The sequence below is a fragment of the Peromyscus eremicus genome, unplaced genomic scaffold, assembly GCF_949786415.1.
Source record: "Peromyscus eremicus unplaced genomic scaffold, PerEre_H2_v1 PerEre#2#unplaced_115, whole genome shotgun sequence".
Taxonomy (NCBI): domain Eukaryota; kingdom Metazoa; phylum Chordata; class Mammalia; order Rodentia; family Cricetidae; genus Peromyscus; species Peromyscus eremicus.
In genome coordinates this window covers 121,984-149,261 of record NW_026734354.1, presented here as the reverse complement: position 1 = coordinate 149,261, position 27,278 = coordinate 121,984, and the positions used below count along the sequence as shown (strand labels likewise).

Genomic DNA, 27,278 nt, shown 5'->3' with positions numbered 1-27,278 from the left:
TTAGATGAGTTCTGGAAATGCTTTCATCTTTAAAGATCACTTTTTCCATACCTTGACATGAAGAAATCCAGAATTAATATACAAATTTAGAGGGGGCATAGAAAAAGGTTTATTTCATTGGCTTTGAACATTTTATATTTGTAATATCCTCTATGATGCTCTTGTGTCATTTTTAGAGTACCAACAGAGAAATTCAAGTTTTTTCTGGCATTGATTTTTGCTACTGAAGAGATCAACAGGAACCCTTATCTTTTACCCAACATATCTTTGCTATTTTCTATCCTTGTTGGCCTGTGTTCTAATTCAGTGAAAGTAATTGATTTAATATATTCACCACAAGCAAATTTTTTAATTATTCCTAATTATGAGTGTGGAAATTCTATATGTGATGTATCACTTATAGGACCATCATGGAGTACCTCTATAAAAATGACAACCATTGTTACATCTCCAAAGGTGAGACAGAGTGATACAAATTAGAGATTGCAGCTTGTCTATGCCAATCCCAAGCTTCTATAGAGAATGAGTGGGCAACATGAGTTGGTGTGTGCCAATCTATATCTTCTAAAGGATTAAGAAATCACTTTTTGGTATGTCACCAACATTTCTTTGTATTACAAAAATAAATGAATTGGTGGGGGGCAGAAATGCAAAACTTTTGTTGAACATTCAGACTTGTCATAAATATTCTAGAATCCAACTCAACATTGACAGGTTTATCTAGCTGTCTTCTGTAGGAGGTCTGGAAGGTGAGTAATACAACTCATATCTATGAATGAAGTTTCTGCCTATTATATTCCCCACATTGCTTTCTTTGAACATCTTTATAGCTTATTCAAGGATTGCATGTAATTGTTTCCAGAAACATGTTTCTAGATCACAAACTTCCATTTTAACTTAAAATTTAAGCCTTTAAAGCCACAAGCCTAGTTTTCTTCGTTCTGTGACTATATAATCCCACTCTGTCTTCTCCCCCACCCAAGTCATCATGGTTGATTTTGATTTTAAACCCTTCGAGAGCAATGCATGCCTCCTAAGCATTCCTTTTGTATCATTTTGATCAGGGAAGACACAATTTCTAATCTCTACAATCAAACTTGGTACATACAATGTGACTCAATATAATAAATATTGTAGGTCCTTCAACTTCATTGCAGGCTTATAGAAAATGCTCAGATACCTGAATATGACATTAAATGTGTGATAATAGAAGAATATTTGTAACCTGTGTCTATTATTTTGTTTGTTTCAGGTTCCGACTTCTACATGCAGTGTAACATGCACTCCTGGATTCAGGAAATTTCATCAGGAACACACAGCAGACTGCTGCTTTGACTGTGCCTGGTGCCCAGAGAATGAGGTTTCCAATGAGACTGGTATGTGTTTGTCTGTAGAAGAAGTTGCTAAAATGGACAGAAAGTCCTTGAAGGAAAATGCAGAAATAAATCATGTGCTTTTAATTGAATGATTTCTCTGATATCAACCATAATATGAACTCTGGGAGGAAATTGAACTGTCTTCTTTAAATGACACATCTTGCTCACACAATGAAGGTTACACAATCTATATTTTCCTAAAAAAATTTTTTTTCATTAAGAAAATTTTTTCAGTCATTTTACACACCAATCAGAGATCCCTCTCTTCCCTCTTTCAGCCCCCCAAAACTTAACTACACTCCCTACAACAAGAAGAGAAGGCCTCCCATGGGGAGTTATATTCAGTAGAGGCAAGTCCAAGCCCTTTCCCTTGGTTCAAGGCTTTATGAGGTGTCCTATTATAGGTAGTGAGCTCCGAAATGGCCTCTCATGTATCAGATGGATTCTGTCCTTCCTCCAGAGGGCCTCAAAGCAGATCAACCTGCACAACTGTGTCATGATGCAGAGAGCCTTTTTCAGTCCCATTCAGGCTCCACAGCCATTGATACCACTTTCTGGAGTTTCCACAAGTTTGGTTTGGTTATCCCTGCATGTTTCCCCATCATGGTCTTGATGTCATTGCTCATAAAATCCCTATTCTCTCTTTTGACTGGATTCCTGGAGCACTGCCTGGTGCTTGGCTGTGGATCTCTGCATCTGCTTCCATCTATGATAACAGATTAGGCCAGTTCAAGCACTCTCACCCCTATTTCTATTAGTCCAAGCTGGGATCATCTTTGTGGATTCTTGGCAACTTCCCTTGTACCCACTTTCTCTCTATCCCCATGACATCTCCATCATGGTATCTCTTTCATTACATTCTCCCTCCATCCCTTTTGCAGGTCGACCATCCCATTCTCTTATGTTCTCATCCCCCATACCCTACCCTTTATTGCCACAACTCACCCCCAGTTCACTCATGGAAATCTCAACTATTCCCCTTTCCTAGGGTGATCCATGCATCCCTCTTTGGGTCTTCCTTGTTAGTTAGCTTCTCTGGAGCTGTGGTATACAGTCTGGTTATCATTTCCTTTACATCTAGTACCCACATATGAGTGAGTACATACCATGTTTGTCTTTCTGAGTCTGGGTTATCTCACTCAGGATGAGTCTTGAACTATTTCCTTCACATGATTAATTGTTTTTTCATGGTTTTCTTAGGTTTCTTTAAGGGAATTATTGATTTCTTCACATTTTTTGTTTGTCTTTTCTTCAATTTTTTGAGGGAATTCTTCCTTTGCTCTTTAAAGACCTCGAGTATCTTCATGAATTATCTTTAAGGTTACTTTCTTCTGCTTCTGCTACATTGTGATGTTCAGGTCTTGCTGTTGTAGAAGAGCTAGGTTCTGGTGATGGCATACTGCTCTTTATGTTATTATATATATTTTTGCACTCATGTCTGCCCATCTCTCCCTCCAATAGGTGCAAGTGGTGCCTGTTTCTGAGCAAGCTGTCATTGGTCCACTCTGTGGTTGCTGTGTCTGTGTCTTAAACTTAGCTCTTGGTCTAATTGGAGCTGGCAGATTCTGTATGTCAGGGAGCAGCTCTTGGTTCAGTCCAAGCTAGGTGATTCTGTGAATCGAGGAGACACTATGGGTCTTTTTTTATTATTTTATTTTACAATATAATTTACTTATCAGGGCTCCTTGTCCAGTCAGAGCTGACAGATTCTGTGTCTTAGGAAGCCACTCTTGGTCCAATGAGAGATGGCAGTTTTGTTTCTGTGTCTCAGGAAGTTACTTGGGTCACAGGAGGATCGGTATTGGGGTAGGGTGGGGATCTTGTAAATTGTAGGGTCTGATGGGGGGTTTGGGTGGGGGGGCCTTCATGCAGAAGTTTTTTCTGCTGGCCTGCAACTGGGGCACAGATGGGTGGGGGTTCCCAGGACTGGCTGTGTCCAAGGGCCTAGATCCTAGAGGCAGGACTCACTGGGTAGGAGAAGAGTCCCTCACTCCAATGTTTAATGAAAACCAGAAATATTTTGTAGTTTATTCTAGAAGAATCTTTTGAACACAGCATTACTATCCATATGTCTAATCTTCCTTCACCATTTGTACAAATTGACTTTAAAACAGAATCAGCCGGTCCACATTATTGTCCACCTGGCACAGAGCTTGTCACTGATGAGGACCAGAGAGAGTTTCAGACTCTTGTATTTAATGAAATATATATTAAGACCTTGAGGAATAGCTTACAGAAGAAAGCAATTGTTGTGAAATAATTAGGATGAGTATTCAGATACCAAAAATATACCCCAAGATGTGATAGTATTCTTCAGCAATCACATCCTACCAAGAAATATGGAAAGATTTCAGAATAGTCATAATCTTGCATCTCATCTAGGTTGGAAAGTGCAGTTGGGAACAAAAAGAGACTTTCTAATAGAGAGGGAACTGAAGAAAAATACCTGATGATTATCTCCTGAGCCACAAATACATGCAGAGATGCATGTGTGCTCACACTGACATGCAAAAATCACTCACACAAAAAGTCGTATGTACACGTTTATGCATATCATGTAAATATAAGCATATACTTAATTTAAATCTTATTTAGTTTAAAATTAATTATGCCCTCTTCATTTCTCCCTTCAATACCAGCATTAGCCTCACTTGAAACACAGTGACATGTTTACTCAATTCTCAAGTCAATAGCAAAAGGACTAGAAAGGCAGATTAAATCCAAATACATTATATGAATGGATGAATTTTAAATACAATGTTAAAAATATCTAAATTTTTATGTCGTAATGTATTAAAAATTCATGAGTTGTTTGAATTTTTTTCTTCTAATACACGGTGAGTACTGGCAAGAACCAAAGTAAACATGAAATTATAGATATCCACATAGAAGACATCATTGGAATAAAACATAGTAGAAAAAGTATGTTTCCTTTTGTCCAAATATTTATATTAAACGTTGATGTTATGAACTTAAAACTAAGGGCATTTTGGTGCATGAGAGTACAGCTTTCTTTAATGGAAATATTGATTTATGCAAACAGTGTGTACCTGAGAGAATTGTCAGTCATTGACTCTGTATGAAGATACAGACCAATGGCACAAGCAAAACGCACATACATAGCATTGTATCCCCTGCCTTTGTGATCTGGGCATGCTGTCTTAGTCAGTGTTCTATTGCTATGAAGAGGCACCATGAACATGAACATTATTTTTTGAGAAAAGCATTTAATTGTGGCTCACTGACACTATCAGAGGTTCAGTCTATTGTTGTAAGTACAAGGACCCCGGTCGCACACAGGTAGATATGGTTCTGGAGAAGTGGCTGAGTGTTCTCTTTCCAGATTCTCAGGCAGAAGGGAGAGAGAGACACTGGGGCTGTTGATTATGCCACGGCGCTGCCCCTCGTGGCTGGTTGCTGCCCGCAGCAGCCATGCCGGCGGAGAAGCATGCTGATTGAAAGAATCACAGCCATGGTTACCTTTTTAGAGCTTTATTGGGGGGAGAGACAGAGAAAGACAGAGAGAGAGAGAGAGAGAGAGAGAGAGAGAGAGAGAGAGAGAGAGAGAGACAAGGGGGGAGAGGAAGAGAGGGGGACCGACGGGGGGAAGGAGCGCAAAGGAGAGGGGACAGAGAGCCCACAGAGGGCCCACCCGCTTTTTAGGCTGGGAAGCTGGCAAAGGCTGATGATGTAATTAAAGGATGTAAATAAGGACCAAATCCTTACATCCCAGACTTTCCCTTATTATTAAAAAAAGCAGGTAGATGGGACTAGGGGCATTGTTCCTCTCAAAAACTGTTTCCAGCTGACTTTTGGATGTTGGTTGGCTCTTGGGGGAATGGAGAAGGGGAGTCTTCCAAGGTAGACCGGCATTGTAGGATGCTATCTGTCATCCGTTTGCTCTGAAGACATGTATCCCTCTTGACTGGAGCTGGGAACTTTTTGTTTGACAAGATGCTGGTGACATAGAAAAAAAAACTTCGATAAAAGAATCATTATTATTTTATGTTGATATTTATCTGAGGTAGATCTGGCCTGTCCCTATGGATTTTGAAACATGTTAAGCTTTATCAGAGACAGATTATTTTAAAGCACCTGTTTCCTTTACTGGTTCAGCATCTAGGAGACAAGTGATCAATTGTTAAAAGCATCTCATAGTAATAGATGTTTACATTAAAATCCTTTTGTAGCGCCCAGATGCTTTTGGTTCTGGAGGTGTAAATACCTTTTAGCTGTTACAGTTTTTTATTTGATGATCTCTGGACTCCGGTTCTGTGGTGGTCCTGTACCATTAGCTGAACAGTGAGATAGAACAGGAAACTGGGAAGAGAAAAGCTTGTGGTACATGAGAATTTTTTTTCCCTTTGGAATTAGGGACAAGGCAAAGATCAGGGCTCTGTCTGTATGCACATGAGAAACACAGGCAGTGGATCTGGAGTGAAGCAATGAGCTCTTATTTTAGGTGGAAATCTTTTTTCATTAACTCTGAAAGTGCAATTAAATCAGGTGAGGTGGTAAGGCTGTCCTCTGTACCTGACAATAATGGAGAGATGTGGCATCCCAAAACTCCCAGGACTGAGTCAGTGGCTCTGGTGTCCAGAAGGAAAGAAACGGATCACTTCCCTGCTGCGTTTCGGGTTCCCTGCCATGTCTGTAGCCGAGCCTATGTCTGCTGGAGGTCTTAACTTGATGTACCCATGCATCTTGGTGCCTGGGGGCAGTCAGCTGACTCTTTGTCTTTCTAGCTGGCACTTTTAACAAGCCTGTCAATGGCCTGGCAGGGCATTTGCTAGCCCGTGGCCTTTTCCTCACTTAAAACAGGGACCCAACATCTTTTGGGAGTCAGCGAGTGCCAACACTTGGCAATTTTGTTTTAGGACTTTATCTTTTCCCTGGCACACCTTAAATGCCACAGATGACTCTTTTCCCTGTGGGGTCAGGAGCTTTGCTCTCCAGATGTTTAAGTTTTAGTCGGGGAGGTCAGGGGAACAAGAGACAGATATTACTCGGATATTCGAGTCACGGCACCAGTGTTGGTTATGCCACTGAGCTGCCCCTCGTGGCTGGTCGCCGCCCACAGTGGCCATGCCGGTGGAGGAGCATGCTGTTTAAAAGAATCATAGCCATAGTTACCTTTTTAGAGCTTTATTGGGGGGGAGAGACAGAGAAAGACAGAGAGAGAGAGAGAGAGAGAGAGAGAGAGAGAGAGAGAGAGAGAGAGAGAGAGATGGGGGAGAGGGAGAGAAGGGGACCGACGGGGGGAAGGAGCAGAAAGGAGAGGGGACAGAGAGCCCACAGAGGGCCCACCCACTTTTTAGGCTGGGAAGGCGGCGAAGGCTGATGATGTAATTAAAGGACGTAAATAAGGACCAAATCCTTACAGGGGCTATTTGTGTTTACTCAGAAACCAAAGCCCATTGTCAATGACACACTTCCTCCAAAAAAGTCACAGGTACTCCCACAAGAATAAATCACTTAGTCCTTTTCAATCATGCCTCTCCCTGGAGAACAAGCATGATAATCTAGGAGCCTGTGGGGGTCATTCTCACTCAAAATCCTATATAATCATCTCTGGTCCTCCTAGGCTCATAGGCACATCATAATTCAAAACGCATTTTATCCAAAGTTAAAAGTCCAGTAGGGCAAATTCCAAATTCTGCATCTCTGTGTCTATTTTAAAGCACTCTTTAGATCTCCAATACTTTTTTCTGTTTTGTTGATTGTAACAAGCTACTCTCTCTTGGGCTGGTTCATCACCCTGTCTGCAGGTATCTTGGCAGGTGCCTCATGACTCCGGCATGTCCAACATCTTGGGATCTCCAATGAAATCTGTGCTTCACCTCCCCTGTTTCTCTCAAAGGCATCTTTTGACCTCCATGTAGGGACACCTTGGACAAATACCTGTCCTAGTGACCTTACTTAGCTATGTATGGAGGTTCCACACCTGCCTTCTTCTATCCTTTGCTCAAAGCCAGAACCATGTGACCAAATCTTCCAATGTTTTCTGCTTATTAGGATGTTCAAATACAGTTTTACCTGATTTTTATTTTTAATGATTTCTTTCACCAAAACCTAATGTATTTCATTTCACAAGTTGGAAGCTTAGCTCAGTGCATTCTTACCTTGATATTGTCATTTCCTTTATTCCATTTAGCAACAGGCTTTCCTTGAAATGTTTTATATCTTTAAGCTCTGGAATTACCTGCATTACACTTCCTGGGGCTCCTTTTCTTCTCAAACCATTTGTTTAGTATTTTTCCATGCTCACCTAGCTCCTTTTCACTGTGGATTTGAATAAGAGTATCAATTAATAACTACATAAGGAAGTGAATGTTGCTCAAGTTTTCCTGGTCTTGCCTGGCCCATGGTCAGGACAAATGTCTATCACTCGCCAGTCCCACAGCCAAGTAAACACATAGAGACTTATATTACTTATAAACTGTTTGGCTGTGGCAGGCTCCTTGTTATCCAGTTCTTATATCTTCAATTAACCCATTGATGTTAATCTATATGTTGCCACATGTTCTATGGCTTTACCTGTTGCCTTTACATGTTGCTTCCTGGATGGCAGGATGGCATCTCCTGACTCAGCCTTCCACTTCCCACAATTCTCTTCTCTGCTTGTCCCACCTATCCTATACTTTCTGCCTGGCTACTGGCCAATCAGTGTTTTATTTATTAATCAATCAGAGCAACACATTCATAGCATCCCCAGCAAGACAACACTAGACTGTCTTAAAATTCCCACAATTTTCCTAATTCAAAACTCTTCAGTTTGGCCTCAGATATATTTTTGGACCAGAACAAATAAGAACCACACTCTTAGTCAAAATATTAAAGGAACAGTCTCTAAGCCATTTTACTAATTTTTATGCCTATGAAGCTGCTTGAGTTTCAGAGGTACCTACTTTTCAAATATCCCTCAGGACTGCTTTCCATGATCTCAATAGCATGGCCCATGAAGCCTTACTTAAAACATTCAACTGCTTTCCTAATCCCTAGTTCCACAGACCACATTTTGGCAACAAGAAGCATGTCTGGGCCTGTCACAGTAATATTTCACTCCTCCCTATTATTTCTGTCTTCATGTGTGTTATATTACAGTGAAGAGACACCATAACCATGACAAGACTTATGAATAAAGCATTTAATTTGGGCTTGCTTCTAGTTTTAATCCATTGTCATAATGACAGGGAACATGTCAGAACAGAAAGAGACACAGTTCTGGAGAAGATGAGTGTTCTACATGCAGATCCTCAGGAGCATGAAGAGAGAGGCACTGAGGTATGCTTGAGCTTTTGAAAAAATGAAAGCCCATCTTCAGTGACACACTTCTCCCAACAAGGTCAAACCTACTCCAATAAGAACACATATTTTAATCTTTTCAAATAGGTCCATTCCCTAGTGACTGAGCAATCACATCTCTGAGCATATAGAAGCCTCTCTCACTTTATCCACCACACATTCACAGTACAAAGATCTGTAGATAATAAGTATAATGTTTGAGAATTTAACCAATCTGAGCTGTTTTTTTTTACCACTTATAAGCCCTAAGAAAACAAGTATTTTTCTTATTTTAAAAACTTGCATAAATATGGAAGTTGATAAATGGGAATAAGAAGCTACTCTGTTCCCTTTATGGTAAAGGTGGTGATTTCCATCACCAAGGATGGATTGCTACAGAGCAGCCTGACCTCGCTGCTCCCTATAGCAACAAGGAAAAAATTATCAATGAAGACAAAAACAGTTATTGAGGTGTCTTCAGATTAATACAGACACTAAAAGATTAAGACTATAATGATGGAATTTTTAATTTCCTTCTGCAGATATGGAGCAGTGTGTTCACTGTCCAGAGGATCAGTTTTCCAACCCAGAGCACACACGCTGCCTGCAAAGACATGTCTCATTTCTCGCTTATGAAGACCCATTGGGGATGACTCTGGCCTGCATATCCCTGTGCTTTTCTGCCCTCACGGCTCTTGTTCTTGGTGCTTTTGTGAAGTATAATAACACTCCCATAGTGAAGGCCAATAACCGCATTCTCAGCTACATCCTACTGATCTCCATCACAATCTGTTTCCTCTGTTCATTGCTCTTCATTGGGCATCCCCACATAGTCACCTGCATCCTTCAGCAGACCACATTTGGAGTCTTTTTCACAGTGGCTGTGTCTACGGTCTTGGCCAAGACAATTACGGTTGTCTTGGCCTTCAAGCTCACAACTCCAGGAAAAGGAATGAGAGGGTTATTGGTATCAGGGGCACCTAAATTTGTCATTCCCATCTGTACCTTGATCCAACTCATTCTCTGTGGAATCTGGCTGGTCACGGCCCCTCCCTTTATTGACACAGATACACTATCTGAGCATGGACAGATTATCATTGTATGCAGCAAAGGCTCAGCTATTGCATTCCATTTTGTCTTGGGATACATGGGCTCCTTGGCTCTGGGGAGCTTCACTGTGGCTTTCTTGGCCCGGAATCTTCCTGACAGATTCAATGAAGCTAAATTCCTGACCTTCAGCATGCTGGTGTTCTGCAGTGTGTGGGTCACTTTCCTCCCTGTCTACCACAGCACCAAGGGGAAGGTCATGGTGGCTGTGGAGGTACTCTCCATATTGGCCTCCAGTGCAGGGTTGTTAGGGTGCATCTTTGTCCCAAAATGTTATGTGATTTTCATGAGACCAGATTTAAATTCTCTTCAAAAGTTCAGGGATAAATCACTTTACTGACCCATTCCTAGTTTTAAGATTTTTAGATGACACTTAAAATATCTCTGTTCCATTTCCTTGGAATTACTCCCTCTTCCATTCTCAGCTTTCATCATTTTCCCATCCAGTTTATCAAGTTTCATAATGTCATCCTTATTGAACACATTTTGGTGGTAATGTGGGTGAGACTTTATACATTCTACTCTTTATAGTACACATATTCTCTCAGTAATCTCCCTCATCTTAAGGCTCTCAAGATCTTTCCTTACTTCTTCAATGTTCCCTGGGCCTTACGTTGAAAGGGTTTTGTAGATGAATTTATTGCTTTATTCTAAATGTATATGTTGAATGGGAGGAATCATTCATAAATAAACCCTGTTAGTCTTAATTCCCACCTATTTTTCTATGTGGTATCCTGAAGAGTACTTTCTAGCAACTTGCATGATAGTAAGGGAAAGGATTCTACTTGAGCACCAGGTAGACTTTTTCATATTTGATGACAGAAGTAAGTGTTGTCCGCTGGAATATCACCTCAGCAGCTGGTGCTATAGAGAAATCCCAACCCTCAAGCCTGAGGGATCTATATGGAAAAAGATGTGGAAATATATAAAAGAGGCAGAGGTATTGGATGTCTTCATGGAAGCATTATAACCTAGAAATCGACAGGAATAGACAATCACATGAAATCACAACAGTGTTGGAAACAAAATCTGCAGTGCCGCCAGCCAAAAAATATCACAGTACTAACAAGTAGACAGGGACTCAAATATCATCCCTAAACAAGAAATAGTTTACAGTTCTTGTTGTTTTGCAACAGAGACAACATTTTCTAGAATGGTGTTTCAATGGTTATTTCAACCACACTCCCGGGAATTATCATGCGTTTTGTTGTAGTTGGCCACACAAGATATATTTCATGGGTTCTTATTTTGTGTGTTTTGGGCAGAGGGCTTCTTTTTATTCTCTTTCTTCGGACATTGCTTCATTCATTTGTTTTGCTTATTTGTTAAGATTTCCATTTATGCTTTGTTTTGTTTAAGAGAGATAAGAAAAATACGAAATTGGATTCAATGATAAGTGTGGAGGATTGGGAAGTCATTCACAGAGGGGAAAATATGATGAAAATATATATTTGAAAGAAAGATCTAATAAAAAGTAAAATTAGAAATACATGTATGAAATAACTAATTGAGTATGTGTTTACATATAAATGTTAAATAAATTGCACTTTTGGCATGGTAGCAATTCCCTAAGATACACAAACCATCTTACAAAAATTACAAGGCATGAGAAACCTTTCTCTAGGTCATTTTTCAGCGGGATCCAAAATAAGCTCACAAACATATAAGCTGGGGACACTCATTTTGTTGCTTCCCAGAAATTAAAGATATGCCCTATTGCTGAAGACACCACATACTTCAGATACAGACATGCAAAAATTGACATTGAATTGACTGGGAAGCCTCCTCCCTGAGGACCAGCTTTCAGAGTATTTGAAGGTGCTAAAAATTGCCAAGAGAGAAACACAATTTTTTTTAGTTAACAATGGTTTTCACTCATTTTACACACCAAAGGTCCCCCTTTTCCATTCTCCTATCCCTCAGTCTCCCCCTCTCAACACCCCTTACTCCTACGCACAAGAAGGCAAAGCCTTCCATGGGTCTAAGCCCTTCTCCCTGACTCAAGGTTGCACAAGGTTTCCCACCATAGGTAGTGGGTTCCAAAAAGCCCACTCATGCACCAGGGTTGGATTCTTATCTTTCCACCAGGGGGCCACCCAAAGCTGGATCAGACACTCTTCTAGTGTCCTGAGATCTACTCCCAGCAACCACAGTGTGGCTCAAAACCATCTATAATGAGAGCTGGTGTCCTCTGCTGGTATGCAGGCAGAAAAATGTGTACATAATGAACAAATAAATACATAAATAAATAAATAGATAGATAAATAAATAAATAAATGCTAGTGTGCAGGCAGAAAAAGATGCACAAAATAAACAAACAAACAAGTAAATAAATGTTTAAAAAAGAGAAATAAATGTAATTATAATATCTTTTCAGCAGTAAAGCCTATGAACCATCATAAAGACTATCACAGCAAGATAAATTCAAAGATGTGATTGTGGGAAGTTATATTTGGGGTAACCAACACTTGTTTAGACATCTTTAAGGCACTCAACAGAAGGGAATTTATGTTTGTTACTGTATACCTAGCCAAGTACCTAGGATTAGTGATGTCTTAGACTCTAAGGGAGAACCAATGCTTCCTATTTCCTGAAGCAGTATAATTCTGGAAAATTATTCTTCTATGCCTGGATAAGCATAGTCCTGGCCTCTCAAGATAAAGCTTCTTCTTCAATACACTGAATGCAAAGCAGAAACACCCAACTTCTCAATAGGTGAGGAACAAATGGGACACCCAACACAATTTTATATATATATATATATATATATATATATATATATATATATATATATATACATATATACATATATATATGTGTATATATATGTGTGTATATAAATGTACACACACACACACACACACACACACACACAAAACATTTTGGAAAGGGACAGAAGGACCAGTAAGACCTGAAAGACTAGGGTGTCTGCTGAGGAGTGTCTTTTCTATGACAATGAAGCTGATATAATTTAGCTACAACATTTTGTGACAAAATGAAAAATACTTCCTCACACACAGACTCAACATTATCCACAAGATAACTAGGAGTCTTTGTTCAAATATAGACTTCATGGATAAAAAGGCTTAAAAATGAACAATTATAATGTATTTATAATTAATAAAATCAAAAACATGGATGGCACCACTGGCAAAAGAAGACACAAAACCGAGCTATAAATACATATTATGGTCCCTTAAAAAAGAGCTACAGGATTGTAATCAAAGTAAAACACAAAAAGACAATGGCCAGCACCAACCCTCTGCACTCTAGTTCTGTCCTTTGCCAAGAATAGAACATGGATATGGCTATAAGAGCTGTTCCACCAAAGTTGGAGAGATTTGCTTGGAGCTTTCTTATATTTTAACTTTGTAGAAAATAGTTTTGATTATACCTGCAGCAACTTGTTTTATCCTACTTGCTTTATAAGTTACAAGCACTTCTGAAAACACGTTGCTTGTCACTATTTTTATACATACTTGTGCATGAGAAAGAATGCCTTCCATATGTTTACAAATGACATACAAAATAAGAGGGTACCAGATTTGCTGGATCTGGAATAGTAGAGTTATCAGCCTCCCAACTTGAGTGTAGGTATCTGAACTCAGGTCATCCATAAGAAGAATATGTGTTGAGCCACCTGCAAAGACATATAAGTCTTTTAATCCAATAAACCAAAAGTCATTCACAGATTAACAATGACAAGAACTACAAACCCCAAATAAATAAGGAAGCAATTAACTGATCCTTGGGAAAATGATGTATCGAAATTAAGATGTTACTTATGGTAAATCTACAGCATAAAATAAATAAAATTCAATAACAATGCCCAACAATTTATAGCAGGAAAGCTGATTACAAAATGATGCTCACAATGGAAAAACTCAGAATGTTCAATAGAGTTATGAAAAAATAGTACACATATTGATATAACTTCTATATTTACCACAAAACTACAATAATCAAGAATATATTATAATATTTGTAAAATAATAAAGAAGATAGAGAGAAAAAGCCAGGAAGAAAGGAAGGAACATATAGTCAACTGTTAATCAAAGGACCAAGGGAAAATTATCCAAGAAAAGTGTGACTTCACCAATGTTACCCAGCTACCAGTGATTCTATGTGTATAGAAATTAAATAAGCAGGGCCTGGAGAGATGGCTCAGTAGTTAAGAGCACTGACTGCTTTTCCTGTGGTCCTGTGTTCAATTCCCAGCAACCACATGGTGGATTGCAACCATCTGTAATGAGAACTGGTGCCCTTTTCTGGCCTGCAGGTATACATGCAGACAGAACACTGAATTCATAATAAATAAGTCTTACAAAAAATAAAATAAAATATACCCCATTAACATGCTTTCTCTGGCAACTTGAATGCAATACTCAAGTCTTGCCCAAAGGTGGAACGAGAGGAACAACTCCACAAGACAGTGTTCCAACCTTCATATGATACTGTGCCACACATACACAGGAATAAATTATTAAAAAAAAGAAATTAAATAAGCCCAGACTTCACAAGTACAACATAACATTAACTCAAAGTCACCCTTGAACAATTGTTTCTGACCCTCAAGGTACTGATATTCTTTACAAAGACAGAAACCCCATGCTCTAAAGCTCTAGCTGCAAAAGGAGGTGATCTCTTGCTACCTTGTGGTTTCAGGGAAACCCAGCCCCACAGATGATCAATTCCAAAACAATATAGAAGAATAATTTCAAATCTGCTTTCTGTCATGTGAATTATGACACAAGATATGGATTTTACGCTATCTGCCTGCCCAACACCATGCACAATGGAGTAACCTCTGCAGCTCAGAAACTCCATTTATTACTTAGAACTCAACTTTGCTAAATCACACCATTGCAGCTGGTGGTAGCAGAAAGTTCGAAGCATTCTAATGACTTATTGCTGAAAGACAATCCACATCACCATCTTTCTATCATTTCCACACTTAGAATATTAATTAAAAATACCTTTAATAATAGTATGCATCCATCTCTGGCAAATGCTCAAAGAGGAGATAGCCTACACACATTTTGCATTCAACATATGCTGTCATCCTTGTGTCTTTAGCTGCATGCTCCACCAGGTATTACTTTCAACAATTTAAATAGAGACAGGCAACTTGTAGGTCTAGCCAATTGGGCAGATGGGTGAGTTAGACAGCAAATATATTTCCAGAGTTATTTCTTAAACATACTAAACACCTGAGACAGCAGGTCATTCTTTAGTGACATTGTGCTGAGTTGAAGCTGACAAGGGATGAGAATGATGGGAAGAGTGGAAGGTAGAAAAAATAAAAAAAATAAAAAATAAAAATAAAACATAAAAGCTGGGGTGGGGAGTTCTTACACACGCAATATTGCATGCCCTGTAAGCTTCTTAAAAAAGAATAACACTTTTTATACTGTTTCCAGGGGGGGAAGTGGAAAGAAATTGGGAACTTCTAGGAAGTCAGCAGACACTACAATATAATGGGACAGACTCAGGAAGAGGCTAATTGAAGAATGCCATAAAGGGGAACATAGGGCATCTCAAGAACATTACTGAATAAGCCCACCAGTGGTGTTTGGACTGATAACCACAGCTCCATGTGGGATCTGAAGCAACCCCACCAAAAAAGCCCTTGTTCCACACGATTACTAACTCACTCAAACATATTCCTGATTCTATGGAAAGAGCTCCATTTTATTGTCAATACATCAGGCACCTAGGGAAAGCTCCCAAGGCCTACTATCCAGGCTGTTACTAGGTTTCCCAAGAATGTTCCTCCTCCTTGACTGAGGGTAAAAATGATGAAAGTCTTGCTTGATCAGGCCAATCCTTAACACAATGGTGTTTTTCTCTTCAAATAATTGTCGCCTGGTTTTATAATGCCCATCTGGCAGAACTATGCTTTTCTCAAAAAGAAAATAAAAATGTTGTAGCACACCAGGATATAAGGTTGTTTGTGACCTCGTAATGCCTCAATAAGCTGCTTGTTACAATGTCATTTTTGATAAAGGTTTGGGCCTAGTGGCTGGTTATATATCAGCAATGGCTCCTTTGTGATGTTTTGCAGTCAAATGTCTGGACTATCCTGATGAACAAATAAATGTATATCCTACCCTTCTAATCTCTAACATGCCTTGGTAGCATGTACTTATTGCTGTGGTGTGTTAGAGGTAGTCCTCCCTCTGCTAAATTCATTTTTGTGAGACTTACTATGCCCTGAGCATTAGTAAATGCTTTATATGACAAATTATACTCATGTACATCACACCTTAGTAGTTGAGTGCTACTCAATGCATGAGATGCCTTTTACAACCCCGCAACAAAATTAAGTATAAATGGATCATATACATAAAATTAAATGCAAAATGCTGAAACTTTATATGATACTAGAAGGTACTCTCCAACCTGCCTTCCATGGGTTCAACAAAAGAATTTTGTAGTTCAAAGATATTTTGCTTTTGTTTTTTTGGTTTTGTAGTTGTTGTTGTTGTTTTGGAGACAGGGTTTCTCTGTGCAGTTTTGGTGTCTGCCCTGGATCGTGCTTTGTAGACCAAGCTGGCCTTGAACTCACAGAGATCCACATGGCTCTACCTCCTGAATGCTGGGATTAAAGTCATGTAGCACCGCTGCCCAACTTCAAAGATGGTTTTAAGTATAGCTTCCAACTTCCAATTCTGTGAGCGGATTCACCCAAGAGAGCAAAGTTATTCAGAGGCCTGCCCCAGGTCCCGGGAGTTTCAAGTACCACAAGGGATCTCATAGGACAGATTCTGAAGGCAGGTTGCCACCTTGATCCAGGGAGGACCCAACACACTAGATCCTAGATCTCACCCTCTGCTCCACCCTTTGGTAAACAGCAGCCCTTCACTCACCATGTCATGGTTTCCCAGCTTAGCCATGCTCTCTGCTCAGCTCCCTGTAGCAGCCCTCAGAGCACACCACATAAAACCAATAGTACCAGCTCCTGTTGAAAGACAAGTATGCAGCCTACAAAAGCAAGAAGGACCCTGCATCACTTTTGCCTGGCAGGTCAACTGGAGGACTTGATTGACTAGTGAGGCCTGAGTGACACGAGCATCTTCCATAGGGTTTTAATGTGCATAAAAACACAGCAGAACAGTTCCTGTCCCTCTCTTCCACCCCAGAAAAATACTTTTCCTAGATCAGCAAAAATATGTATGTCAACAGCACCATGTTCAAAAACAGACCCTGCTCTCTTGCTGCTCTTCATAGGCACTTCCTCTTCTTCCTCCTGGACACAATGTGGCTAGCTAGCTTGTACAGACCACTAAACTATGTGGGGTGGAGTGGTTCCCTGCCACATAGATAGAAGGGTGCCAGGAATATGAACAACTAAAGAGACATTTAAAGACATACAAGGAGAGTGTTAGTTGTGTGACTTAACACTGACATCAGGTGAACAGAAGGTATTTTTTTTACCTAGTTGTTACAGTGACTTCAGGCACAAGCAAAGAAAAGCAGGAACTAGATCACGAACAAGATAACAGGCCTTTCTCCTATTAGAAAGTTGGATGATCGCTCCATTACTTTAGCAATTTTATTTCTGAAATTCAGAGCAAATTGTGGGCAAATTAAATAATACAGAGTAGTCTTATAAAGAGTAGTCTTCATGGAAAGTTGAATTCTTAGAGAATAATGGAGCTTGGAAGAATACATTTATGAGCACCATTGTTAGCCAGCACATCTTCCTTCATAGGCAGGTGAAAAACAAAACACAATTGTATTATTCAAGCTTCTCTACATGATCAGGACTGTTAGAATGAATCTCTCTATATATGTAGAAAGTTATTTCATAGAATGTCTTACAAGCATTCAGGTTGAGAAGGAGATAATTTTAACTAGCCCTGCTTGCTGTCTGTCTCAGGGCTGGGACATCATTGCAAAGAATTCCATTTTTAAGCTTTATTTTATTGTTTTGGGCACAGGTGTTTGCCTCCAGGAGTCTGTGCAGTGTACTTGCAGAGGCCAGAAGAGAGTTACAAGTTATGGTTAGGTATAATGGAACCTGAGTCCAATGTAACAACACATGATGCTTCTTTTAACTGTTAAGCTATATCCCTAGGACACTTCTTTACTTAAAATTTATTTCTAATCACTTTAATTAATATATATTAAAAAATTTCCCCCCTTCTTGCCCTCTCTCTCTCCCTTTCAAATTCTTTTCTTCCAATATCTTCTTTGTTAATCATATGAGAATATGTATGCACAAACATATGAATATAACCTGCTGAGTCCATTTCTTTTGGTTGTGTTTATAGGGATTCAAGGATGAACACATTGTACTGGAGATGCAAACATGGAGCTCATCCCTGCCTGAGGCTAATTTTCCCACCTGTAGGAGAATTCTACTATTTAATATGCAATAAGAGTCTTATTGCCAAATGATCTAGGTGTCTTAGACTGGAAACTTTATCAAGAATAGAAAATATTATCAAGAATAGTAAACTTGAGGTGGTAAATACCTCAGCTAACAATTACTAGTGTCATGGCCCTGAATTTCAGGAGCTGCGGGGAAGACTATGGACATTGTCCTGATCCAATCACAGTCTCCCTTGTCTTTGTGGTCCTCTCCTCATACTCCAATAACCATTCTTATTTTGCATGACTTTGAAATCCAGAAATTCCTACCTCCAAATTCTAAGTACCATGATTACAGGCCTGTGCCATCATACCTGGGTAAGTTGGCTTCAACTGTATTTAGTAAGGAATTAGAATGACATGTGAGTAACAGGAGCAGTTACACTTAACTATATTAAAAAAAACATTTATCTCTGTGAGCCTCAGTTTCACCATGTGCAATATAAGGAAAGAACTCTTCCTAGGTCAGTAATGAGTTATAACAGAATCAATAACAAAGAAAAATAAAATTTCTCGTAGTTGGAAGATAGTGGCCATTAAGGCAGAAAGGCTACATCTGATGGGAACCTTCTTCTGTTGCTGGAGATAGGACCAGAACCTGTGCCCTGGTTACTCTAACTAGTCAGGGTTCACCATTCATCCTCAGTAAGTCAATTAAACAAACCAAGTTATCCAGGGAGTGACATGACCATTTATATTGCAGGTCCTCTGGAGGTAAGTTGGGCCTATCTCTCTGATGTCATAGGATGGCCTAGAGTACACTTCAAGTGCCAGGACAGCCAGGGAAACATAGTAATACTATTCTTATTAAAAAAAAGAAAAAAAAAAGAAAGAAAAGGGAAAAGGGAATAAAGCAAATTATTAACGAAAATTTAAAACACGATATTTATTCAAATTCACTAATTTGAAACAATAAAGAAAGTATAAGATAACTAATCCATCCTTGGGGTCCTAAGAGGTTAAGATAGAAGGCAAAAGATATGGAAAACTAAATCATCTAATGAAGCCACATAATTAATTTTTCCAATCTTTAAAACCCTCCCTAGCTGGGCAGTGGTGACATGAGCCTTTAATCCTAGCACTCGGGAGGCAGAGCCAGGCGGATCTCTGTGAGTTAGAGGACAGCCTCGTCTTCAAAACGAGTTCCAGGAAAGGTGCAAAGCTACACAGAGAAACCTTGTCTCGAAAAACCAAAACAAACCAAAACAAACAAACAAAAAACTCTCCCACATTCTCATCTGGAGGATTCAAGTCTTTTCCCACAATCAGATGCCCAGTGAAATTAGAATTTTATGTGGTCCACTATTTCCTAGTTGTTAGCCAAAGGGAGAGATATAAATGTCTCTTTAGAATATTCTTATTCCTACCAGGAATGTAGGTTACAGTGATTTACGGGGTGGGGACAGAGGAGATTTAAGGCCCAAGTGAGGATCACACAGTTGGGGCTGCAGGAACTTGTCACTGACAGCTACATGAAGACGTCAAAAAAAAAAAGAGTGGAAGGCCTGGAGTACACCAATTTACCACAGCTTAGTAGATACAGAGAGCACAATAGAAGTGAGATTCTCCTCAGGTACACCCCAAACATTCCTGTGTAGTTATTTGACCCTGGGCTGTCACACTCAAAACTCTCTCCCTAATGATTTTTTCAGACTCTATAGCTCTTTGCAAATGCCTGATTTCCCCAGACTTAGAGCCACTTCTGTTTGTGTTTCTGGATCCGTGACAATGTCATCTGGAGTCACCACCATTCAGGGCTCCTAACTGAAAGTCTTAAAAGAATCACAAAAGCAGAATATCATCCCATTCAGACAAGTCAGTCTTCATGCCTGCATGTTCCTCTTCTCTCCTAACAGGAGATATAAACTCCAGCATAGGTCCACCTAACAACTGTCCTTGTGGGCTCACATTACTGCTCATTTTTTGACATTGAAGATAAACACAGTCTTCTGGCTTTGATCAAGCCATCAGACATTTTAAAGACTTGTCAGTTTCTCTCATGATCTTTTTTTTTTTACTCTTCCCTCACTTTTGGGCTTGGGAACTTTTTTAAGAACAATGTCTATATTAGGTTTGGGTGATGTCAAACTTGTATTTCTTTTGAGAGCTCAAAGCTGAGGTAAAGAGTAAATCAGGATCATACATTCACACCTTACTGCTATCATGACATGTTCATGGGGCTGAATAAATTGTTCAACACCTGAGAGCATGAGCTACTCATCCACAGGGCCTGGATTTCATTCTCAGCACCCAAAATACAGCTCACAACAATCTGTAACTATAGGCACTGAGGATCAGTGATATCCACTGGTACCCGGCATGCACTTGATATACACACAGGCAAAACTCATACACCTAAATTAAATTTCCTCCATTTTGAAAATAACATATCCAATGTCCAGTACAGCCCATACTTTACTTCATAGCTGGGAAGTCCTGAAACCAAAGGCAAGTCACATTCAAATGTTAACTGTTGTTAAGCAAAAAGAGGCCATGGACTAGAAAAAAATGAAGGGTCTGTGGGAGAGCTTGGGGGCAGGAGAGAGATAGTGGAAATAATGTAATGGTAATCCCCAAACATATTGTTAAAAAGTTGAAACAGGCCGAGTGCTGGTGGCACACGCCCCAGCACTTGGGAAGCAGAGCCAGGCAGACTATGTAAGTTCAAGGCCGGCCTGGGCTACCAAGTGAGTTCCAGGAAAGGCACTAAGCTACACAGAGAAACCCTGTCTCAAAAAAAAAAGAAAAGAAAAAGAAAGAAAGAAAGAAAGGAAGGAAGGAAGGAAGAGAGAAAGAAAGAAAGAAAAAAAAAGAAGAGAAAAAGTTGACACAGACTTTATGGCCATTTGCTTCAGAGCCTAGTGATTTGTTTGAGAGCACACCAAGTTCTATTCACATCATTTGTCTTGGAGTATACATCTTAAATGTGTAAAACACATACATATCAGACAGGGTCATACCATTTTATCCCATTTCTTCTATTTACTTTCAACTGGTATAACTGTGAGACCAAAATGAGCCACCTTAGAAATAAGACCAAAATGCTTTCACCCTAAAACTAAGGCCTAAGATTTCTCCTTTTGGGAATAGGCCATTAGTTACTGAAACCAGTCAGTTCAGATTCCAGAAACCAGGAAATGTAAAAGGACAGAGTCACAAGGTAGTCACGAGGTAATGCCTGCCTGACTATGGAATGTTCTCTCCCTGGTTTCCAAGGTAACTGACCATAAAAATGCCCCCACCTGAGGGCAGCCAATGAGAAATGGTGGTGGGCAACTACTCCCTTAGAAGTAAGATTAAGCCATGATTTCTAGAAAGCCCCTAGAAGTGAGCCAATCAGAACTGTACCCATAGTAGCACCCCTAAACGATGTAACCTTGTGATTTTTTCACTTTAAAAACTGAGCTTGCAGATAGGTGGGCACTTCCTCCAGCCTCTACTGCATTGGATGTATTGGACGAAGTTCCTGCCTAGGCTTGTATTGCTTTTGGATATCCAGAATTAAACCTTGCTCTTGCATTTCCGTTTGCTCGTCCTTGGTGGTCTCTCTGGGGGTCGCGATCTGAACATAACTACAGGAATTTGATTTCATGAAATTTAGCTCACTATCCAGATTCCTGATTGCTTTGTCTGTGAAACCAGAAATGGTCAGTCAGAATATTTATTTATGGTCTAAAATTGATTACCTTACTACACATTTCTCATAGTAACTACTGTCACATCAGGAAAGCTTTCACCCTCTTTCTTGTTTCTCCTGTGTTGTGACTACATCAGTTTTAAAGTTAGCAAGTGAACTCAATTCTTACACAGGTCCTACTTTATTCACAATAAAATCTAGAGGAGTTGGAGGATACTCAATCACTGATCTATTTTCCCTTTCCACAGTTCAGTCAAGACCCAGTCAGGAAGGAGTTTTGGACTGTCTTCCCAGCACTGGGCCCCAGAGGCAGGATTCAGTTTTTAAAGCAATTCTTAATTTTATGGTGTGAGACAAGCCTGAGCTACAGAAATCAGTGATCTAAACCAGTGGTTCTCAACATCCCAAAATCTGTGACTCTTTTATACAGTTCCTCATGATGCAGGTATGCCCATAACTATATAATTATTTTCACTGTCAATTTTTAAGGAAATTTTTACTACTGTTATGAATTATATAAATATTTGTGGTTCCCAGTCATTTTAGGTCAGTCGTGTCATATGATCATTTGATCCCCTAAATGGAGCTATGACCAAGGTTGAGAATCAGTGCTCTAAATTAATATAAATAAATAGATAAACAAAGAGCACTTACAAAAAGAATGGAATAATATTGTTAAACTGAGAAACTTTGAAAAAAAGGGAAAAAAGCAGCAATGCAATTAAAGAAAATGAATTTTTAAAATATCAATAATTGATGCTTTAACATGATAAAAATAATTGGAAGAAAACTTAGGTATACTGACTTTGAAATGGAGTGGGCACCTCCATGGTAAAGTCAATACTATTAATAGGAAAATTTATGACTTTGTACCATGTAAAGTATTAGCCTCTGATTGTTGTAAGCTAACACATAGAGTTACAGCCATTGGCTTATGTCTCAAACCTCTCAGCTGACTTAACTGTGTCAACCAGTATTATATATATCTGCATAGAAGAGTTTGCTAACTGGAAAATAATTATGTAGTAGTTCAAGGTATTCTCTCTAAACTGTACACCCACCAATTCTATCTGTTTTTATAAACATGGAAGGAATTAATACATGCAGGAAAATTACAGAGAAAGTCACTCTCCCTGCCCCATTAGTCCTTCTATGTATTGGAAAACCCTGAGTCTCACAGCCTTTAACTTCAGTTGTGATCTAGTTATTGTCTAGTCTGTTTTCTCCTGCAGTGTACACAGTACACTGTTCCTCCTCTTCTCGACTGAAGGGAAAAGCCATGGTCCACATGTAAATCCTTTCCCTGTTCTGCAATGGACAGTCCACCATGTGACTCAAACGGGTCATTTTAGAACTCTGTGGTGCTGCAGACAAGTAATCCAATAATTTAGGGTGGTTAATCATGAGAATAGCAATGGCAATGTTTTGTCAGGCTACAGAGAGGGTCCAAATCTGCCTCAACCAATGTAGAATACCTTGCCTCCAAACTGCTTTTCAAAAAGAGTGTAGAGACCCCTGTTCTAAAATTAATATACCTTTATGGCACACCAGGACCTAATGTTGGATGTGACCTTGTAATGATCATTTGAGCTGCATTTAGAAGCCAGTTTTTTAATGGAGTGATACTCCTTTCAGCTGGTTATAAATCAGAGTTGTCACCTTTGTTATGGGAATGTAGATTCTTAATCCTGGGGAACAAATATTTGCATCTTTTTAAAAATTTATTTAACTTTATTTTATGTGCATTGGTGTGAGTGTCAGATGCCCTGGAACTGGAGTTACAGACAGTTGTGAGCTGCCATGTGGGTGCTGGGAATTGAACTTGGTTCCTCTGGAAGAGCAGCCAGTGCTCTTACACTTTGAACCATTTCTCCAGCCCATTATTTACATCTTATCACACTAATCTCCAGCAGGCATGGTTAGCATACTACTTATCTTTGGGGTATTTGTGATGCAGTCCCCCCTTATCTAAATACTACTTTGAGAATTAATGTCTCCTAAGATCTAGTAAAACCTTTTTCCATCAATTCCACTTTTCTACATCACATTTTATCAATGAAGTAATACTTTCCACAGGAGATACTGTTTATGAGCTCGACAGAATTAACTCCAGATGGATCCTCAACCTAAATGTGAAAAGTTCAAAATGCAGCACTTCTGGAATATACCAGACCATGATTCTTTGAGTTCAGCAAACCTGGGTTCCATAGTGACAACATAATCACTAAGGGCGCCGGCATTTCACAGTGATGTCAACAACAAGGTTATTTCAAATCACAGTCCCACTCTCAATGCTCTGCACTGATGCAGTCAGCAGAGCGAAGTTACACAGAGGCTGCCAGCCAGCCCAGGAATTTGAAACACCACCCAGGACCACATAGAAACAAGCTGGAGCATGCAGGGCAAGCAGAACCACGCTGGACCATGAAGGACCATGCAAGAACATGCCAAACTCTACATCCAGCCACTGCCTCCCACTCAGCCAGAGGAGGACTCACCAAACTGGCTCCTATGACTCAACTGAGCACTCCTCCCAGTCTGCGGACAGCAGACCCTCACTCACCATGTTGTGGTTTTCCAGGTTGCCCACACTCTCTGCTCAGCTTCCTGCAGAAGCTCTCACAGAGCAGCACAGCACATAAAATCACTGGCACCAGCTCCTCCTCTAAGCCAAGCCTGAAGCTGGTGACCAGAAGACCCTGCACAACATCTGACTGGCAGGTAACCTGGTGGATGTGATTGGCTAGTGACGACTGAGTGACAAAAGCACCTCCCATAGGGTTATGCTGGTCTTAAAGACACAGCACAAAGGTTTCTGACCCTGTCTTCCACCCCAGACCCAGACTTGTTCTGAGCCAGCAGAGATTTTCATTTCAACAGGACCTGGCCACTGGCTCAAAAAGCAGACCCTTCTTTCTCCCTGCCCTCCATTGGCACTTCCCCTTCATCCTCCTGGACACAATGTGGCTAGCTTGTACAGCTCACTATACTATGTGGAGTGGAGTGATTCTCTGTTATGCATTTGAAGGGTACCTTGAATATTAACAACTAAAGAGAGATTGAAGGACACAAAAGGAGATGTTTGTTAGGAGTCTTCAAAGTGACATCATGTGAATTGAAGGTATTTATTAACTGGTTGTCACAGGGACTTCAGAAAACCAGGAATTTTATTCCTGAAATTCAGGGAAAGGTATTGGCAAATTAAATATTTATAAAGAGTAGTCTTCATGGAAAGTTGAATACTTAGAGAATAATGGAGCTTGGACAAATGTCTTTATGCACACCATTGTTAGCCAGCACGTCTTCCTCAGTGGGCAGGTGAAAAAACACAAGTGTATTATTCAAGGTTCTCTACATGATCAGGACTACTAGAATGCATCCCTCCATGTATGTAGAAAGCTGATTTAATAGAATGTCTCACAATCTGTGGTCCAGGTAGTACAATGTTTTTTTGCCTGTCAATGGAAATTTGAAGAGTCTGGTAGATGTTCAGTTCCTAAGTATGGATATTTCAGCTGACCTTCAGTATACACCAAAATACCAAGAAAGTAGGCTCTAATGCTGGTAAAAAAATGAACTTTAGCCAGTGCTCAGGCAAGCAGACAAAAACAGAGACAGAGCTTCCTCCTTCAATATACTTTATATATGCAGGCTGCCTCCTGAGGTACAATGTAGATTAAAGATGCATGTTAATCTTATTCATTTTTTGATGTTTTTAAGAGAGGATTTATCTGTATAGCCTGGGCACCCATTCTGTAGACCAGGCCAGCATCAAATCATGAAAATTCCAACTGTTTCTGCTTCCTGGGTGCTTGGGTTAAAGTTGTACACAGCCACCATGCATCTAAAATTGGATTTCAACTCAAGTGATCCAAATAAAAGATGTTTCTTTAATTTCAAAACACTAAAAAAAATTCATCATGGGTATACCCAACTCTTTTTGCTTTAGTTAATTCCCGAAGTAGTCAGTTTGACTACCAGGAATAACCATCACAGTAGCCAAGAATGAAGAAATGAGAAAAATGTCTTACCTGCAAGAAGCAGGGAAAGCATGCTTTTCCTAAAAAAAGAAGTATGTGGATTTTACTTAGGAAGTCTGGACATGTTCATGTACAGTTCTCCCTATTCCTAAGCAGGCAAGTAAACAAATCATCTTCTGAACATGGTCACAATGTAAAAGCAGAGATATTTAGGGGTATTTTTACTGTAATGCCATGCAGAAACATATATAAATTATAAAAATGATGGAAACAAATGCCTGTGGCATGTTCATCTTGTATAAAAGGGTCTTAGCTGAAAGTCAAAAAATGACACAGTGAAAAATATTGCTTTGGAGCCTATGCAACCTGTCAATCTTGATGTTCAATCTGAAAGTTAACTGTACCAATGCCATGCTCACTGATGGAAAAGATAGAGAACACAAATACAAAAACTTCAAGGAAAGTCACTTAATGGCACTGTATATTCTGCTTTCAGATGAATGGTTATGAGGAACTATATTAACCTCAGAGTGCAGCTGCTTTTGCCTCTGAACAGGCTGGCTCAGTGGAATGCCAGAGCTCCTTCTATAGCAATGTCATTTTTAACTAGCTGTGGCTGCTGTCTGTCTCAAGGCCATGACATCACTGTAGAAAATTCCATTCTTCCCTTTTTCAAAAAAAAATTTTGAGATAGGATTTTTCTGTGTATCTTTGGAGCCTTTCCTGGAACTCACTGTGTAGCCCAGGCTGGCCTAGTCTCTCTGTAGACCAGGCTGACCTCAAACTCACAGAGATCCTCCTGCCTCTGTCTCTCAAGTACTGGGATTAATGGCATGTGTCACCACCACCCAGTCTCTATTTCTAACTTTAAAAAAAATTAAATTATATGGGTGTTTTCCTTGCATGTGTCTCGGCACAGTAAATATAGACGTCAGAAGAAGGCAGGAGATGCCTGTAAGCGGAATTACAGCAAATGGTTAGCTACCATGTGGGTTCTAGAAATAAAGCCTAGTTCCTCTGTAACAACAGCCAGTGCACTTAATTGCTGAGCATTTCTCTATCCCTTCTTTTTATTTAAAATTAATTTCCATAAATTGTTAATTAAAATATATTAATGTCATATTTTCTTTCATCTCTTCATTCCATCCCTTCAAAAATCCCTTTGAACTTCTTCCTTGTTAGTTATGGGTGAACAAATATGAAGAAATAGAAGAATACAACCTTCTGTGTCCATTTTTATTAGTTGTACATATATTGATAATCAGCTGACCATATTGTACTGAATAAACAATTATGAAGCTCATCTCTGCCTGAGGCTAATTCTCTCGAATGGAGGAGAATTCCACTTTTTAATCAGTGCTTTCTTCGTGAAAAAAAAAAAAACTCTTTGTCCTTACTGGAGTGGATACTTATTCTGAATATAGATCTGCCTTTCCTACTGTTATGACCAGATTGCAGGGACCCCCAAAAGACCAACGTGGAGACCAAATCCCATATATAAAATCAAAGAGCTTTTAT

At 39.6% G+C, this 27,278-nt stretch overlaps 1 protein-coding gene across 1 annotated transcript; it reads left to right on the top strand.

Moving 5' to 3' along the window:
• The first annotated feature begins 429 nt into the window (after positions 1 to 429).
• On the top strand, positions 430 to 10,205 carry LOC131901596 (vomeronasal type-2 receptor 116-like). The gene is made up of 3 exons (XM_059252700.1): positions 430 to 456; positions 1,253 to 1,376; positions 9,203 to 10,205. Exons 1-3 carry the CDS (start codon positions 430 to 432, stop codon positions 10,105 to 10,107), a joined length of 1,056 nt encoding a protein of 351 aa, XP_059108683.1. The 3' UTR covers positions 10,108 to 10,205.
• The last annotated feature ends 17,073 nt before the right edge of the window (positions 10,206 to 27,278 follow it).

Bases quoted from the DNA above. Each gene is read 5' to 3' on its own strand.
- LOC131901596 (XM_059252700.1), top strand. From the start codon at position 430: ATGACAACCATTGTTACATCTCCAAAG. The intron at 457-1,252 runs GTGAGACAGAGT...TGTTTGTTTCAG, and splicing joins CCATTGTTACATCTCCAAAG to GTTCCGACTTCTACATGCAG. The intron at 1,377-9,202 runs GTATGTGTTTGT...TTCCTTCTGCAG, and splicing joins TGAGGTTTCCAATGAGACTG to ATATGGAGCAGTGTGTTCAC.